General features: G+C 43.7%; 1 protein-coding gene across 2 annotated transcripts in view; it reads left to right on the top strand.

The window, feature by feature from the left end:
- Window positions 1–18,756, top strand: part of LOC146808988 (sialic acid-binding Ig-like lectin 13) — a 492,860-nt gene that overhangs the window by 208,251 nt on the left and 265,853 nt on the right. For both annotated transcript variants that reach the window (XM_085615782.1, XM_085615783.1), the window contains exon 3: window positions 3,680–4,060. In XM_085615782.1, the coding sequence (XP_085471908.1) occupies window positions 3,680–4,060 (381 nt within the window). The remainder of the gene's footprint in view (window positions 1–3,679; window positions 4,061–18,756) is intronic.

The raw sequence follows: 18,756 nt of genomic DNA, 5'->3' as shown, positions 1-18,756 counted from the left end.
TGGCCTGCAGGCTCAGAAATCTAAGAGACTGCTGTTAAAAAATCGTGCGGGCAAGATTCTTGCAGCCACTTTAAAGTTTCAGGAATCTTCTTGTAACACTTTCCAAATTCCTTCTATTACTGACCAGCTTGGTAAGAAAAAATTTCAAACTGCAGAAATCCTTGAGGTGTTCTGCGATTTTTATAACAATTTATATACCCCGTCGGCTCAAGCTTCTTTTGAACAATGTCAGGAGTTCTTGAAGTCGGTTCCTTTGAAAGTTGTTTCGGAGGAAGATAATCACTCATTAAATTGCCGATTACTTCTGAGGAAATCATTTCCGCGATCAAAGCTACTCGGTCTGGTAAAGCTCCTGGTCCTGATGGATATCCTATTGCGTTTTATAAAACCTTTATTCCCGTGATTGTCCCGAAACTTCAATCCGTTTTTGATGCTTTTATTAAGGATGGTTCTGTGTCTGGTTCCGCGGCTGATGCTACTATTCTAGTTATCCCCAAAGAAGGGAAGGATCACGCAGATCCCAAAAATTTTCGGCCCATTTCCCTTCTTAACATGGAAGCCAAGATCTTTGCTAAAATTTTAGCCAAACGATTAGAGTCCTTTATTCCCCATTTGGTTCATCCCTCCCAAACAGGTTTCGTAAAGGGGCGTCTTGCACGGGATAATATTCGTACTTTTTGTCATATTCTTGGTGCCGCTAAACGATCTAATCTTCCGGCGGCAGCCTTGGCCCTGGACGCTGAAAAGGGCTTTGATAAGGTCTCTTGGCCTTTTCTAAGAGCTGTTCTATGTGCACAATCTTGGTGATTCCTTTATTCGTATGGTTATGTCTCTTTACTCCCGACCTAGAGCTAATATACGGGTGAATGGTGCTACGTCTTCCTTTTTTAACCTTTGTCAGGGCACTAGACAAGGATGTCCTTTGTCCCCTCTCCTATTTTTGTTATCCATTGATTGACTCGCATCCAGATATTAAGGGGTTCTCTTTTGGGTCTCATCAGATAAAAACAGCAGCATATGCAGATGATGTTCTCATTTTTTCTGATGATATTGCACTGGCCATCCCTGCTATTTCGGATACGATTGCTCTTTTTTCAAAAGTTTCAGGATACACTCTGAACAAAGATAAGACAGAGATGTTTCCTTTAAATGCTTACTGCTTCTCCTCTCATATGGGTTCGGCGGGCTTTAAATGGCAATCTAAACACCTAAAATATTTGGGTATCTATTTTTGTTCCACCCTATATGCTACGGCTACTTATAATGAATCCCAAACTATTCTTAAGGTGAGACGTCTTTTAGAAAATTGGTCTCCGAAGCATATTTCTTGGTGGGGCCGTATGCAGACTCTTAAAATGATGATCACTCCTATTATTAATTTTGTTTCCTCTATGCTTCCAGTAAGGCTTTCTGATTCCTTCTTCCATGAACTTGATCTGCTTACTTCTAAATTTTTATGGAATGATAGAAGGGCTAGGATTGCTTATAAATTCTTACGGAAATCTTATGATATGGGGGGCTGTAATTTTCCTGATTGGGGGAAATATCAAACTGCTTTTCTGGCGTCCCAGGGTGCCCTTTGGTTTTCTTCCCCATCTATTCATGCTCCAGCATGGTTGACAATAGAACAGGAACTGGCCTCCCCACTACCGACTGCATCTTTTTTAACCACAAACACTCTTTCTATCCCATTCTCTCGCTCTATTATTTTAGACACTATTGCTGCGGTTCGTCAGGTTGATAAGAGGGTTGCAATTCCATTACATAAAACTAGATGGTCGTCTATTTGGCGCAATTCTAAAATCAAAATTAATATTGACCCTGAGTTGATGTCTTACTGGGCTGGGAAAGGTGTCTCACTTGTTAAGCATCTCTATGATTCCAACAATGACCCTTCCCCTTTCTCATCCCTTGCTCAACAATTTTCTCTATCTAATTTAGATTTTTATACTTTTCTTAAGATTAAGGTTGCACTTGCTAAAGTACACCTTCATCCTTCTTCCCCGATGATTACGCTTTTTCAGCTTTGGATCAGGACTGGCCATGTTGCGTCTCGGATTTATAAATTTTTATCGTCCTCTACACTCCCTTCCCATACTGTCACACAGCAAAAATGGTTACACCATTTTGATCATAGTGTTACTGCTCATATCTCTTCTGATACCTGGCAAGATATTGGTAAATTTTCTCTTCGTAACAAAATTGCCCCCTCTCTAACGCAGTCTAAGTTTTTCTCTATTAATCTTCTTCACTGGACTCCCATTCGTCTGTATTCACTTAATCTCAAAGAAGACAATTTGTGCTGGAGTTGTGGGCTTCTACCAGGCGATTTTCAACATATGTTCCTTGATTGTTCCCTTCTCCAACCCTTTTGGGATTTAGTTCACAAACACCTTATGCTCATCTTTAACATCAAATTTCAACTGTCTTTTCCATTAATTCTTTTGGGTCCGCTGGCGGCCCCAGTCCCTCTGCCTTTAGATCCCATGGAGTTACAGTTGTTGGACCTCTTATTAACTATTGCAGTCAAAGTAATTCTCATGGAGTGGAAATCCTTTTCGTCCGTCTCTTACCATACTTGGTGGGCCTGGGTTTCCTTTCTACGAAGTGCTCATACGTCAGTGGACCATGCTCATCTTTCTCCTTCTATTTCCTCTGGTGTATGGAAAGCCTTAGATTCATACATGAAGTTGGCCTCTGAAGGGTTGGTGGAGCAGTATCCCTTTGATTTGTCTGGTTAGTGTTGTCTTGTGTGTGTTGGGTGATTCCTCTGGAAATCCTCTCCTCTTCCTTTTCTTCTCTCTGTCTCTCTTTTTCTTTCCTCTTCTCTTTTCTATTCTTTCCGTCTTTTCTTTCTTCCTTTCTTCTCTTTCCTCTTCTCCCTAATTTGCCATCTGTGGGTGATACTTTTGATATATATCTTTGTCAGATATCATTTTGGGTCTTCCCTCCTTATGTATTTATTTATCTGATGTCTGCAGATTAATGAATGACAATGATTTGCTCTCCTACCAATTAATTTTATATTAATGTATTTATTATCTTATTGTCCGATATCAATTGTATCACTTTGATTTGTATCTTATGTTTCATATTTGCGCTTTTAAAATAATAAAATTCTTTTGAAATGAAAAAAAAGAGAGCCCCAATCCATTGTGTTACATTTTACATTGAGAGTTTGTGCTTCTCCAGACCAACTACACCGCAACATTTACTATACACTGATTTACATACCTACAATTGATTGTCTCTGTGTAATGCGTGTGTTATCTAAAATGCTTTGACACCCTTCACTTTAATGAGTGACGCTATAAAAGTAATAAAATGCATCTGAGAGAGAGGTTATGGAGACTGTAAAAGGGTGGTAGTGAGGGTATCTGTGGCTGAGCTGGTCGTTGGGGGCACCAAAAAACATTGTCGCACTGGGCGCCACCAGTGCTAAAGCCGGCCCTGGATATATATATATATATATATATAGTATATATAGTATACGTATAGTATCTTTTCACTGTAAACTGTATGTAATCATCGCTGAAAATGCTCCTTCCTCGTGTCTCACTTGCCCCTCTGCTTCGACGGCGGTGGTGGTTCTCTGGTTCCTGCTTCTCCTCTTACCTTCAGTTCCCACCATTAGTTCACATTGTTATAAACCGCTGACCCGCTGCTCTTGTCTCCGCAGGAGTCCTCGGTGCCACTGAAGATTATACACTGACCGCGCCCTGGTACGTCACAGCTCAGGAAGGCCAGTGTGTCCTCATTCCCTGCCAGTTTACCTACGAGGAGACGGGGGAGGCAGCTGTGAAGTCCCGCGGATATTGGTTTGTTCAACGGTACAAAGAATACAAGGCCGTGGCTTCCAACGATGAAAGCAAAGTCATCTTCGAGGAAGCCAGAGGCCGCTTCAAACTGGTGGGAGATGTGAGGAGAAGGGACTGTTCCCTCAGGATCAGTGACGTCAGGAGATGGGATGGAAGAAACTATTACTTCAAATATGAACACAATGACTACACAACAACTGAATATTCTTATATCCATTATATTGTGCGCGTTAGGGTTGTAGGTGAGTCACATCTGAACTTCGCTCTCGTTGTATATTGATTTCTATGTCCGTGCATTGCAGAGCACAATGTATGCCACATATAGAGAACGGGATTCATATAAGTGTACACTGTTAATCTGCTCCCGCAGGGCAGTGCACAACATTCTCGTCATGCTTGCCATAGCGCTTTCCCCGTGCGCCTGACAGGTAATGGGGGAAACGTATATTTGTATTCCTGCAGCAGCTCACTTGCTAGTCCCATGCCTGACAACAGACCTGATTCAGGCTCGACAGAAGTCAATAGGAGACATAAAGTCTCACGATTAGTGTATTGGAATTTCCCACTTTCCTCTTCTAAAACCATGGCATGTATGTGTAGTAATGATGACACACTGTAACTTGTAGTCCAAGTAGGATTATTCACAGGTAGTATCAGTAAGTCCATAACAACAAGTAGGTCAACATTAACAGGTACATATACTCCAGTAGGGCAGCCTGTAGGTGGTAAATAATAGCCCCGCCAGGAACAGCCTGCTAGCTACTAAGCCCCTCTCACCAACTGTCCCTCAATCAATCAATCAATCCATCATGTGTAAAGCGCACTAATCACCTGTGCTGGTCTCAAGGCGCTGAGGGGGGCTGCAGCTACTGCTCGAACAGTCAGGTTTTGTGGAGTCTCCTGAAGGTCAGCAGGTCCTGGATCTGCCTCAGCTGTGTGGGTAGGGTGTTCCATGTCTTGGCGGTGAGGTAGGAGAAGGATCTGCCGCCGGTGGTGGTCCTGTGGATGCATGGAACTGTGGCGAGGGCGATGTCTGCGGAGCGAAGCTGGAGGTTCGGGTTTTAGAAGGTGAGACGTTTGTTGAGGTATTCTGGTACGGCATTGTGGAGTGCTTTGTGAGCGTGGGTGAGGAGCTTGAAGGTGATACTCTCTGTTGATGGGAGCCAGTGGAGGGATTTCAGGTGGGCGATGATATGGGTGTGGTGTGGTATATTGAAGATGAGGCGTGCGGAGGCGTTCTGTATGCGTTGGAGTCTTTTCTGGAGTTTGGCTGTGGTTCCTGCGTAGAGGGCCTTGCCGTCCTCATCCAGTCACCCAGGCTTTCTACTGAAGGTCCACTCACCAACATTCCATACAGGAGACACACACCCAGGCTGAGCAGCTAAAGCAGAGAAACATAGGGAAGAATACTACATATCTCTTCCCTATTGAACAGAAGAACCAACAAAACGAATGCATTAAACTATAAACATAAAAATACAGCGGAATAAAACATCATGCAAGAATACTACAGTAAACTAACGCCCACAGACAACGTAAATGAGGTCCTTAAATGAACCAAAGGAGTGTGAAAAGTTTTTTTAGAGGATCACTAGTTCGAATGTGTATTTATTCAAATCTTTACATATTTCAGGCAAAAACTCCAAGAAAATGCACAAAGATGAAATTCTATGCATACAATGGTTGTTATATGACACACAACCTGCTTTCATTACTTTGCAGCGATTCTGCTTTATTTTGAACGTAGTTCTCCTTTGATGTATCATTACCTAAAGTGATAAACAGGAAGACCATGTTGAACAGGGTCAGTGTGAACTCATCTTTATTACAATTACTACTGCTACTACTACTACTATTCCCGCCGCACTAACCACCGTTACCACTTCCACTACTGTTTCTACTACCTGCCACTACTACCATTAGTACTGCTACTACTTCTAACACTACGATTACAACCTCCACTTCTGCCACTACTACAACTACCACTACTACTGCTACTGCTACTACTGTTTCTACCACTACCACTACTACTAATACTACCACTACTACTGCCACTACTATCACCATTACTACTATAACTGCTACTACTGCTAAAACTACCACTACTGACACCACCACTACTTTTATTAATACTATAAGTGCAACTATTATCACCTCTGCTACTATTATTACTACTACTACTACTACAACTGCTACTACTACTACTTCTACTACCACTACTACTACTACTGCCACAACTGCCAGTGATACTTCTAACTCTTCTTCTACTATTACAACCACCACTACTACCACCACTACTATCACTACTACTACTATTATCACTACTAGTAATACTGCTACTACTACCACTATGACTACTACTGCTGCCACTACTACCAGTAATATGACTACCTCTTCTACACTACTACTACCATAACTACTACAACTGCTACTACTGCCACTACTACCAGTAATATGACTACCTCTTCTACACTACTACTACCAAAACTACTACAACTGCTACTACTGCCACTACTACAACTACTACTACTATTACTACCACTATTATCACCATTATAACTATTACTACTACTATGACTGCCACCACCACCACTACTAATAATAATACTATAACTACTTCTACTACTACCACTACTAGTGCTACTACTGCCACTTATACTACCACCACTCCTACCAGTACTACTGCTACTTCTTCTACTATTACAACCACTACAACTACTGCACTAGTACGTAGGAAAAGGGAACTCATGAATCTCCACGAAGGCCAGTAATCACAAAGGAAGCAATCTTTGCAAAGTTCGATTTTGTGATAAAAACTTCACAAAAATCCCTAATGACTTTCCCCTGTTTACCATGTAAGTTCTATAGACGCTTGTACCACCGGTGGAATCATATTTGAGCAGATGTGCTAATGGGCCCTCAAAATTCATAGACCCCTCAGAAGTATCAATGGCTACACCATTGTGTAAGTGTTGGTGAATATCATTCATTAAACAAAATAACTGCTTTAGATGATGGACTGTCGAATCCGTAGCAGGAAACTAAAGGCGTGATTTAGAGATACATTATATTTTATGGCACTGATAGTACCACAGATGAGATATCAGTCACATTTCTGATGGAGTATCCCATCTACCAAATTCTAAATCCAGCCTTGAGTCAGTGTTTTGGCCAAAATAAAAGACAAAAGAATATTTTCTTTTCCTTTGCAATGATGCTGCATTGATAGACATTTCCTGGGCCACTGTGTGTTTATTATAGATGGGAGCACATTATACAGTTTGTGTAAGAACTCCTCATTTGTAAAGAAAATAACCTTTAAAGAACTTTCATGAGTCCTTACATTTTCTACTATTATTTGATTTTTATGTGTAGATGCTTATGAGTAAACACCTTATAAATGTAATAACTGTAACGTAAGAAACATATCAAGACTACTGACCACCAAACAGGATAAAGAACTAGTATCATCGGATCAAAGTCCACAGTATATTTTCCATACATGGCACATCCACATTACTCCGTCCAGGCTAATCATAATAATGCCATTTCTGTACATATTATTTGGGTTCATAATTGAGGATAACCTTACTAATGTCTGATCTTCCTCAACCGACCCATAATGAGCTCTCCTACTGCCTTACATTTCCTTAAACTGATGTAAGCAAACTCTACACCCATACACCACTATTTGGGAGTTCGTACACATGTCCTCTCCCATTTGTCTTTCCGACCCGTTGGCAGTTCTCCACTGCTGTCTTACAAAGTTTAGCTATGATGAAACCAGGTGCACAGAGTGGAAGTTTACCTCTGGCAGATCCTCATCGTTGGGAATTCTCAATCGGATGGGATGCATGCAAGACATACATTTGGTTACTCAAATGAATATAAATCAGGCTTTCCACTCACCCTCTACCTTTTTTATGGTCCTCCACCTTCTTAGGTGGAACCATCAAGGCTGGCCATCCCTTACACTCTCTTATAATTTTACCCCATACTTCAGGGATCAATAACAAATAGCCCTTCGTTTGGAGGTAGGACGTAATTACTCAAAAGGGAAAGAAGTATGCATGATTTAGAATACCCGGAAGTAACCATATCCTAACCTGCTGCAAGCTGCTACTGTATTGCAATATATCTATTTATTGGATTATTTTATTTGGGCAATGCAACAATAGAACCCTGGTTCAAAAATATGAAGAATCGTTACTGCCATGTCTAAATTGTGGCACGCAACAGATTTGGATATTGTAGCCCTGAAAACGTCAGTAAGAGAAACCACGAAGCATCTTGCATGTAAACAGCTATTCCTTCTATGGATATCCCATGAACAGCTCTAGAATCACATCCTGCAAGCAAGAAGAATTGGGCATCTTTACATATCTGTTTAAGGTAGTTGGTGATTACCTCTTTTCCTGGTGAGTTACCAGAGACATTATTTTAATGTCTTTAATCAGCAAAGCCAGAAGCGATATACATTTAAGTGACTCTTATGTGCATAGTATATGCGAGCCACATTCAAGTCTGCAGTTTGCTTGTGTTCTTTCAATTTATTTTAATTTCTTACATTTGGAAAGTCTTTAACTAAAATTTCGCCTAAAATAGTTTCAACTTTTTACTATTCACTACAATTGCCCACTGTTTTTATTCCACTGGTGTGGTCAGTTTTCACGTGTTTATGATCCTGAATAATTGACCAAATATATTGTGACCCCTGAAATATTGTCTTCTGGGGATTTCCAATAAACCGTACACCTACTCCTTTATTTTACCCTTTCCTGTTCATTAAATGACAAGCAGATATTTGTTACTTAACCACATGACTGGGGCGGGAATAAATTAAAGCCGTTGACGTTTACTCACAGGTCTGTCTTCAGCAATCACCCGAATATTTAACCTGAACATACAATGCACCCGGGTATTGAAGTTATAATTTGAGGTACACTTCCAAAATATATCTACTTGAAGGAACCTGACCCTCTAGTTGGAACAAACATTTTTGATGAAGCCTAATATAATGGGAGCCAGAGCAGAATGCTATTCTTTGTTTTTACAAACAAGTTTGATAGAAAAGGTCTGCTATATTTTGTTAGACTGAATGAATACACATCATTTAGACAACATCTGAAAACTTTGTGGTTTAAATGCATTTTTACCTTCCTTCTGCAACAGTATAATGCCCTTACTGGGTATTGCCACTTAATCATACAAACCATGATAATGAGGAGGGTGAACATCCAGCACCCTAGTAATGTTGAGCAAGTGCCAAGTCTCTTCTTCCTCTGATCTACGTTACAACAAAGAAGGGAGGATTAGCTTCTGTCTTGGTAGACAGGCCGCAATGATGTTCTACAAAACTCGGCTAACAAAACACAAGCCTTTCTGGTATTATTCCTTGTCTCGTCTTGATGGCTTCATCATTGATGTCCATTGTTATGCCAAACTTGCCCTTGAGCTAGATTTCAACAGATTCAAAGGAAATAAATTAACTGGATGAAGATCAACTCTTTGAAGCTGAAACACAACAAGGCAGAATTTGTAATCTTCAGCAAGAACCCAACCCAGTGGCACTCCATCTGGTGGCCGAAAGAGTTAGGACCAACACCCACCCCCGACCACCTGTGCTAAGAACCTCAGTATCACCATCTACTGCAAATACAACTTGATCGTCTAAGTCAATGCTGTCACTCCATCCTCACCCTAAAAATACTGAGGAAAATCTTCAAATGGCTCCCAATCAACACATAGAAAAACTAGTCTCAGCCAACTGGACGATAGAAACACACTCCACGCCAGGATCAACAAGCAACTTATCAGAAAGCTGCAGATCATTCACAATTCAGAGGCCAGAATCACTCTCAACCTCCCAGTGCCACAAACACATCACACCTCACTACAAAGAGCCACACCGGTTACCCGTACACAAACAAGCATTGTTAGAAATTGGGTTCCTGGTTGACTGGGGTGTGAGCCCTGATCAAACAATAACCACAATCCTAATCAGAGTAAGGCTCCAGCAATCCCCAAATTAACTAGTACTTGTCCTGTGGTAATTTAGCACAAGGCAGTCAGGCTTAACTTAAGGGCAATATGTACATTATTTGTGCAACACTTCACACAGAAAAAACAAAGAAAACACAACACAGAAAAATAAATCCTGCACAACTTTGAAAAAAAGACAATATTTTAATTTAAAAAAAAAAACAGACCAAAACGGCAAAAATCCAATAAGTAGAACCCAACATATTATTTTTAGAGAATAAACTGAAAATGGCACCATGAAGCACCAAGCCCCAACAAGGACAGGTCAAAGTTAAAACTTCAGGCCGACTGCGATAGAGCTCAGGCTCAGGCTCAGGCTGGTCACAGGGACCAGATTGGCCCCGCCGAGCAAAAGTACCTTAGTCCGGGCTGTGTTGATGTCGAAGACCCTGTTGATGATGAGGCTGCGGAATGCAAAAGGGGTGATGTGCCAATCTCAATCCATGAGTCGGTGGCAATGTGTTGGTCCTGGTCATGCAGCAGTGATGATGTGTTGGCTCCAATGCGGAATTTCAGTTTTACTGTCAATGCTGTCTTTGACGGGTATGCAAGGACTTTCCTTGAAGAGCATCATACAGTGGTGGTTCCAAAGGCAGAGCAGTGTCTCAGAGCCATGTAAAGGCAGCGATGCATCGGTTCTGGCCCATGCAACAGGGAGCTATGTGCCGGTTCCGATCTGCCACATGGCGATGATGCATCAGTGCTGAACACACAGTATCAGCGATGTGCCTGTTTTGGTCCAAAGTGGCATGATGCGTTGATTCTGCTGAGTAGCAGCTTAGGCCCATTTACAAGGATCCAGGACTGGGGTGGCACTACTTGGCAGAATGATATGACGTTAGTTATGTTCCTGAAACTTCAGAACAGGAGACCAGCCAACTAGCCCATGGAGTCATTCTGGGTTCAAGTGATGCAGATCCAGTCCTTCTAACCCAGGCAAAAGGGCAGGACGCAGAAGGTCAGAACAGCAGAACAGGAGTCCAGATGAGTGGCAGTCCTTTCAGCAACACAGCAGCCCTTCTTCCTGGCAGAGCATTCACAGGTCCAGAAGTGTTCTGAAGTTGTGGTGTCTAAGGTCCAGTACTTAAACCCAGTGGTACCTTTGAAGTGGGGGACACTTCAAAGAGATGTCTTTGAATTGAACAGATGTGATGCCCTTCTTGCCCTTGCTCCAGTCTCTCTACTGGGAGGTATGCAGTCTTTTGTGTGTGGACAGGACACAACCTATTCAGGTGTAAGTGTGAGGCTGTGCCCCGCTCTGCCCTTCCATCTTCCCAGTATGACCCATCAAGCAACACCTAAGCTCCCACTGTGTGTGGCTGTCTAACTGAAATACAAAGGGCCCGATTCACAGAACTAACTTAAGACAAAATCCTAAACTTGCTACTTTTGGTATTCACAGAAGTTAGGATTTTGTCTTAAGACAGACTTAAGACAAACTTAAGACAGACTTAAGACAGACTTAAGACAGACTTAAGACAAACTTAAGACAGACTTAAGACAGACTTAAGTTAGGAATTTGTCTTAAGTTTGTCTTAAGTTTGTCTTAAGTCTGTCTTAAGTCTGTCTTAAGTCTGTCTTAAGTCTGTCTTAAGTTTGTCTTAAGTTTGTCTTAAGTCTGTCTTAAGTTTGTCTTAAGTCAAACTTAGGACAAAATCCTAACTTCTGTGAATACCAAAAGTAGTAAGTTTAGGATTTTGTCTTAAGTTAGTTCTGTGAATTGGGCCCAAAATGCCCAGCTGTCACCCAACCCAGACGTGTATCAGATGTAGGCAGCAGTCACCAAATGGCTAAATTTAGAAAATTCCAACTTTCTTAAAGTGGCATTTTCATTATTGCAATTTAAAACATAAGTTAGCGCTTTGCATTGTGATTCCAGAGACACCAAACTTGAAAAGTCTATCTCTTCACAATTGGGAATTACACTTAAAAAATGTAATAATGTATACCTAATGTTATCCTATAGGAGAGATAGGTCTTGCGGTAGTGGAAAACTAATTTAAGAGTTTTTCACTACCAGGACATGTAAAACTTGAAAGTGCTTGTCTTTTTTTTTAAGTACACTGCACCCTGCCCATAGGATGCCCAGATCTACATTTGCCATTATTTATTTGTATTAAAAAGGAAGGTTTGAGTTTGGCAAGAGATTTAACTTGCCAGTTCAACATGGCAGTTTAAGTTTGTTTGAGTCTGCTAATGAGTGACTCTGTACCTACCTAGTAAGAAAAAGGTACCTTTATATCCACCCACGGCTCTGTAATTATGACCACAACTCCATAGCTCCAGGGAGACAACCCATACATGCTTGGGTCGCCTGACGACCTGTGGGAGTTGTGGGCATTTTTTTCTGGAAACCGGAACGGCGATAGGGACCAATTCTCTACAAAAGCAGGACGGATGCTCTACCAGCCGAACCACCCCTCCATGCTCAGCACCACTGGCTGGCCTCTGTATCACAGGACTTTTTAGAGGCATTTGAAGGAAGGTTTTATGACGAGCCTCACTGACATGCTTACCCCTTTTTACATTTTCTAGACACATATCTCCAATGTGTCCAGAGCCTGCTGGAATTGATGAGGCACTTACTAAATAGCGATAAGTTGAGTTCTATGACTGTGGACTCACTGTTACAAATGAGGACACACACTCAGCCAATTCTTCACCGTTTTTCACCAGAACCATGTTTTTAACTTGTGCCACTTTTTTAGCTTGTGTCACATGATTGATATGATTTACACCACTTGGTAATCACATACTATGTGTATTATCAAACAGGCACTTCTGCTCACCAGAGCAGTCACCAGTGATCTTCACCTAAGTATGACAGCAGAATACTAGTATATGTTCACAATTGTATTTAAGACCTATCTTGTTTTGGAATTTTGTATCTCTCCTGCAGGTTGCCCATTGAACTCGCGGGCACATTTACCACTGATCCATTAAGTGGTAGGTAGGTTCTCACTGTACAACTGGGTGTAGATAAGTTTCACATTAAGGTCCTGAAGAATCGCCACTGATCCCCCAGACAAATAGGCGAGAAACATGTTGACCCACCAGGAGTAGAGCGCCCTTATTATGTCCCATTATAGTCAGATAGTCGCCTCTCTCCCCCTTTTTTAATCAGGCAGTGACCCTGATAGAATAAAGTTGGTTCCATAGGACCCCTGACCTGTTTTAATCATCCTACTCACTACTACATCCAAACTCACTAGGGCCCTCCCACCCATGGCACCAAACGGCAAGGAACAAAAGAACTCCGATAAAGAGCCACTTTATGAGTGCCCGTCGGGTATTGCAAAGAGGAGCAGGCCCATATGATGAAGCATGACACCTAGCTTGCTGGGTGTGTGAGGACACTAGTTCTGAAAGGAGGAATCCCTCTCCTCCCATTACTCAACTGACAGGTCAACCTGCTTCAAATGCCTATAACTAGGTCTCTGACCAAGATTTTTAAGGCACCAAGGAACTTTGTACCCTTCTTCCTTTTGACAGTCTAGGGCATGTACGCTGGACATTACCAAAAGCCCATTGTCCCCTCTCTTTGGAATAATTAGTTTAAAACTGCACACACAGGCTTTGCAATGGTAGGTCTGAGACATGTTTAAAGGGCTAAGTGAGTGGCACAATCAGTGTTGCTGGACCACTAGTAGCATTTAACGTACATGCCCTAGGCACATGTAGTGCAGTTTACTAGGGAGTTATAAGTAAATTAAATATGCCAATTGTGGCTAAGCCAATGTTACCACATTTCAGGGAAGGAGCATAGGCATTTTAGCACAAGCACTTTACCACTGGTGGTGGCTAAGTACACATTATCCTAAAGCCAGCAAAAACAAGCTCAGAAAAACAGGAAGTCTACAGGCAAAACGTACGGGGAAAGAACACCAAGGATGTCAGGTATAACACGTGTCTACCCAGCTGAATGTGGAAAGTGCTATCCAAACCCTTAGGAGTTCTCTTCACTAAGGTGGTAGAACTTGGAGAGACATCAGCTTTAGCGTGTTCTTTTCCAGGACAGTGTTCCACCATAAAGTCCATTACATGTAGGGAGATGGACCACCTCAACAGTTTGGGATCCTCACACCCATCTGAACCCAGAAGTGTGAGTACCAAACAGGTATAGTCTTAGCTTCTTCAGTGCCCAGACCACAGCAAAGTCTTCTCTCTTTATTCCACTCCACCTTTGTTCCCTGGGAAGTAACCTCCTACTAGGCCCTGTCATTTAGCTGTGAGAGCACTGCCCCTATGCCATGCTCTGAGGCATCTTTCTACACAATGAACTCTTGGCAGAGGCCGGGAGCTTTAAGCATAGATGCTGTGCACATAGCCTCCTTCAGGGTGTCAAAAGCTTTCCAGCATGCCTCTTTCCAGTTCACCTGAAGTGGCTACTTGCTGGAAATCAGCTCTGTTGAGGTGGCAAAAATGGTGCCATATCGCTTGACAAACCTCCTGCAATAGCCAGTGAGGCCTAGGAAGGCTCTCACCTCTGTCTGACTTTTGGGGGGTGACCAAACAACAATGGTTTAAATGTTGGCCTTGAGGAACTGAACCTTACAACCTCCTACTTCGTGACCCAAGTAGACCAGTGAACTTTGGAATATCTGGTACTTACTGGCCGATAGTTAGGTTTTCACTTGGCAGAACCCGAAACATTTCCTGGTGGTGGCACATGCGGTCCTCCCAGTTAGAGCTGATGAGTGCAATGTTGTCTAGATAGGCAGCACTGAAGTTCTCCAACCCAGCCAGTACCTGGTTGAACAACCTCTGGAAGGTATAAGGGGCATTCTTCAACCTAAAAGTGCCCTTATGGCATAGAGAATGCAGACCTCTATTTGGACAAGGCAATCTGCCCAGACGTTAACTGAAACGTGATGAGAAACTTGGCAGCCCCTTGCCGATCTATGAGCTTATCAGCTCGGGGAGGGGGTGTGTACACAGAATCTAATTTTAGGTGTGACACCTGGAGGGGCAGCTTAGAAGACCAACACCGGACTGGGCTGGAGCAAGGGCTGTTTAAGGGCACAATAACCCCTAACACCAGCATCTTGGAGACCTCCTCCTTAATGCCGGCACCTTGTAAGACAACCTACATATTTTGTTCTTCACATGCATGCTATTCCCAGTGTCAACATCATGGGTACATCATGAAGTGAACCCTAGAGTAAGTTAAAAAAAAGAGGCACCCTGCCCCAGCAAAGGGCAGCAAACTCACTGTTGGTCTAGGTGCAGTGCAGGGGAGAGGCTGACACCCTGCCCTGACCCATCCTGCTCTGGGAGAAAGGAGATCAGGGAGAAGTTCATTTCCCTCTTCCACATCATCATCAGTAACCAGGAGCATGGTAAGCTCAGACCTCTCAAATTGGGGCCTGGGGCGATTGACATGAAGGCCCCTTAAAGAGTTCCTGGTAATCTTGTGGTCCAAAAAATAGATGACATCGCTCTTGCACTCCTTCCCCTCATAAGGCTCAGACCAGCGGTCTTGCAGGGCTCTGGGCTCCGGGGGCTCCATCAACCACACTTTTTCACCAGGCTGAAACTTGACCAGAGTGGCATTCTTGACATACCGATGTTTTATGGCATCCTGGGTGACTTCCAGGTTCTCCTGTGTGAGTTTCCAGAAGTGCACTGTCTGGACGTAGTCAGCATATAGCTGACCACATCCTGAGGGGCTCTCCCAGGAGCTCACTCTCAGCCCTCCTTCACCAAACTGAGAGGTCCCCTCACAGGGTGCCCATACAGAAACCCAAGGGGATGCAAGCCACCACCCTCTGAGGTACCTCCCTGAAGGCAAACAAAAGGCCCGGCAGGAGGACATCCCACTTCCACCTCATGGGCTCTGGCAGACCCATAACCATGCCCTTTAGGGTCCTGTTGAAGCTTTCAACAAGCTAATTGGTTTGTGGGTGTTAAGGAGTGAAAAACATGTAGGTCACCCCACACTCCTTCCACATGGTCTTCATGTACCCTGACATGAAGTTGGTACCCTGCTCAGATACCACCTCCTTGGGGAACCCCACATGGGTAAAGATCCCCATCAGTGCCATGGTCACTTCGGGCACAGGTACAGTGCTTAGAAGAATTTCTTTCAGGTACCAAGTGGCATGATCATCAAGACAAGAACACATCTCTTATCCATGGCTGTCTTGGGGTCCAGATTCCCAATAAAGTTGATGCCCACCCTTTCAAAGGGGGTAACAATGACAGGAAAAGGTTGCATGGGGGACTTGTAATTCCCCCCTGACTTGCCAATGGCCTGGCAGGTAGGACAGGACCTGCAGAATACATCTGAGGCCTTCCTCATTTGAGATCAGTAAAAGTGGGTGACAAGCCTATCAAAGGGCTGCCCTGCCCCAAATGACCTGCCAGGAGTACATCATGTGCCAGTCCTAGTAGGAAGGCCTTGTAGCACCAGGGGACCACCAACACACAGTTTGCACCTGTCCCAGGAGCCTTAGGTTTGTTATACAGGCGACCATTCTCCACATTTAACATGTGTTTACCAGAGTCGTCACCAGCTGCCTGGGTCTGAGCCTGCTGCTGAAGACCCTGAAGAGTAGGGCATTACCTCTGCTCCTTGCAGAACCCCACCCTGGTCGGACCCCCTTTCTGCTGCCAGTTGGCCAGCTCAGGAAGGTTTTGAAGTTCGGCCACATCCTCCCTGCAGTTTCCAGGGCATTTCCCTCAGTTTCAGCATCCCACCAGACCATGAGAGTCTCAGGAAGCAGATTTCCTGCTCCCCTTGCCCTTCTTTTTCTTGGCAGGCACCTGGGCCATTCTTCCAGACTCCAGGTGCTCCTAACGACCCTCTTGGGCTGCCATGGATCGTGTGGTCAGACACACCCACTCAGGCAACCCTAACATCTCCAAGTGGGACCTTAGCTCCACCTCCTTCCAGGCGGTATGCTCCAGGACATTGCCTAGCAGGAAATCCACAAGTATGGATGAATTACAACTACCCTCGAGGAATCTGCGGCCCCCCACCCAATTCAAAGAGAACCAGAGTCACTGAGTAGTGACTCTCACGGTTGTCAGCTATAAAAAGTTGGTGGAACATAGTAATGCCTACCTGCTCTGAGGTTACCAGATGACATCTGACATTTGCCATGCTGGCTCCACTGTCTCTCAGAGCCTCCACCCTCTGTCCATTGATGGTGACCCACTGCCTGTACTTCCTAGTATTACTAGGCATGTGAGATCTTTGCACCATCTCCCTGTCACCCAGGGACACCGGGGTAATCTCTACTCTGTCCCCCACACTATCTAAGACAATTTCCTCCCCAAGCCCTACACTAGCCAACCCCAGCACCTGCCCACCGTTGGGGGGCTTGTCTGCTTAGGACACTTGCCCTTAATGTTGGTACTCAGAGCACTTAGGGGGTGCCTTCCGTGAATACCTACTGTCAGGAAACCATCTCTTTTTCTTCTCAGCAGAGGTATGGGAGGCTGACCCAAGGAACTAGTTTGGAGCCCTTTCGAGAACACCTTGCTTTTATTTTTATCTCCTGCCTTCTTCAGGTGAGGACCCTGCCCACCCTTGTGGTGATCCACCATCTTGTGCCCCACATGCTGACCCTTAGCAAGCTCCTTGGTGTCAGAGAGCTTACTTTCAATCGAGTGTTGGTACAGATCTGGAAAAAAAAGACCAGACATGTGCTCTTTTTTATCAAGTTATACAGACCCTAATAATCCTTGACTTCACTGCCCTTCATCCAAACATACTGTACCTTGTAAAAAGAATCAAACAAAATCAAGACACAGTAGGTACCCGTATACCCAGTTGAGACCTTAGTAGTAAGTGCATGTAACAATGGACAGCCTCTCAACAGGTAATATTTAAAGACAGTTATTTTTTTAGATAAGCACAACAGTTGCAAGAAGAAGGAAATGGGGAGACATGAATCATTATTGAAATATATGCAATGAACAGTCTGTATTCAAAAACAGTATATTACATTGAATGTATTTGTAACTTGTACAAACGTGTGCACATGTGTGCTCGTGATAAAGGTGAACGGCGCAAAGTAACAAGTGAAGCAGTAAAAACCTGCACAAAAGAAAACAAAGAGTTAAGATATACAGAATTTTTTTTTGAGATTCAAAATCATTAACAAAGATTAGGAGAAGATCAATTATTAAATGAACCACAGAGTCTTTGCCAAGGACCAGCTCCTTTAGGCTTCTTTCATGAGCCAAATGCTCCAAAGGATTTCTTTTGCTTGTTTCCTTGGCCAGCCTGTTTCCTCTAAGGCTCTTTCTTTCTTTAATTTCAATTTCAAATCAGGTGTTTGTTAAGCGTGACTACTCACCCGTAAGAGTCTCAAGGCGCTGGGTGGTGTGGTTTCGCAGGTTCCTGTCCATCCAGGAGGGGGTCTATCGAAGAGCCAGGTTTTGAGGTTTCTTGCGAAGATGGGAAGCGAAGTTATTTGTCTGAGGTGGAGCGGAAGGTCGTTCCACGGTCTGACCGCACAGAAGGAGAAGGAGCGGCCTCCTGATCTGGTCTTTCTGGTGCAGGGGACCATGGCGTAGGAGAGCTGGGCTTATCGTAAGGTCGTTTGGGGTGCGTTGAATTTGAGTCGCGTGTTCAAGTATGCTGGTCCGGTGTCGTGGAGGGCCTTGTGAGCTGGGTTAGCATCTTGAAGGTGACTCTAGCTTCGATGGGGAGCCAGTGGAGTGTGCGCAGGTGCTGGGAGATGTGGCAGTGTCTTGGAAGATTGAGGACCAGTCTTGGGGGGGCATTTTGGATATTCTATAGCTTGCAAGTGCGGTTTTTGTTTATTGTGGCATAGAGTGCATTGCCGTAGTTGAGCCTGCTGGTGACCAGGGCATGAGTGATGGTCTTTCTGTGTTTGAGGGGGATCCATTTGAAGGTCTTACGTAGGAGGTAGAGGGTGTGGAA

This window comes from Triturus cristatus, chromosome 7, assembly GCF_964204655.1.
Source record: "Triturus cristatus chromosome 7, aTriCri1.1, whole genome shotgun sequence".
Classification (NCBI taxonomy): Eukaryota; Metazoa; Chordata; class Amphibia; order Caudata; family Salamandridae; genus Triturus; species Triturus cristatus.
Note: the sequence above shows the minus strand (reverse complement) of the source record. Positions and strands in the feature narration are given on the sequence as shown.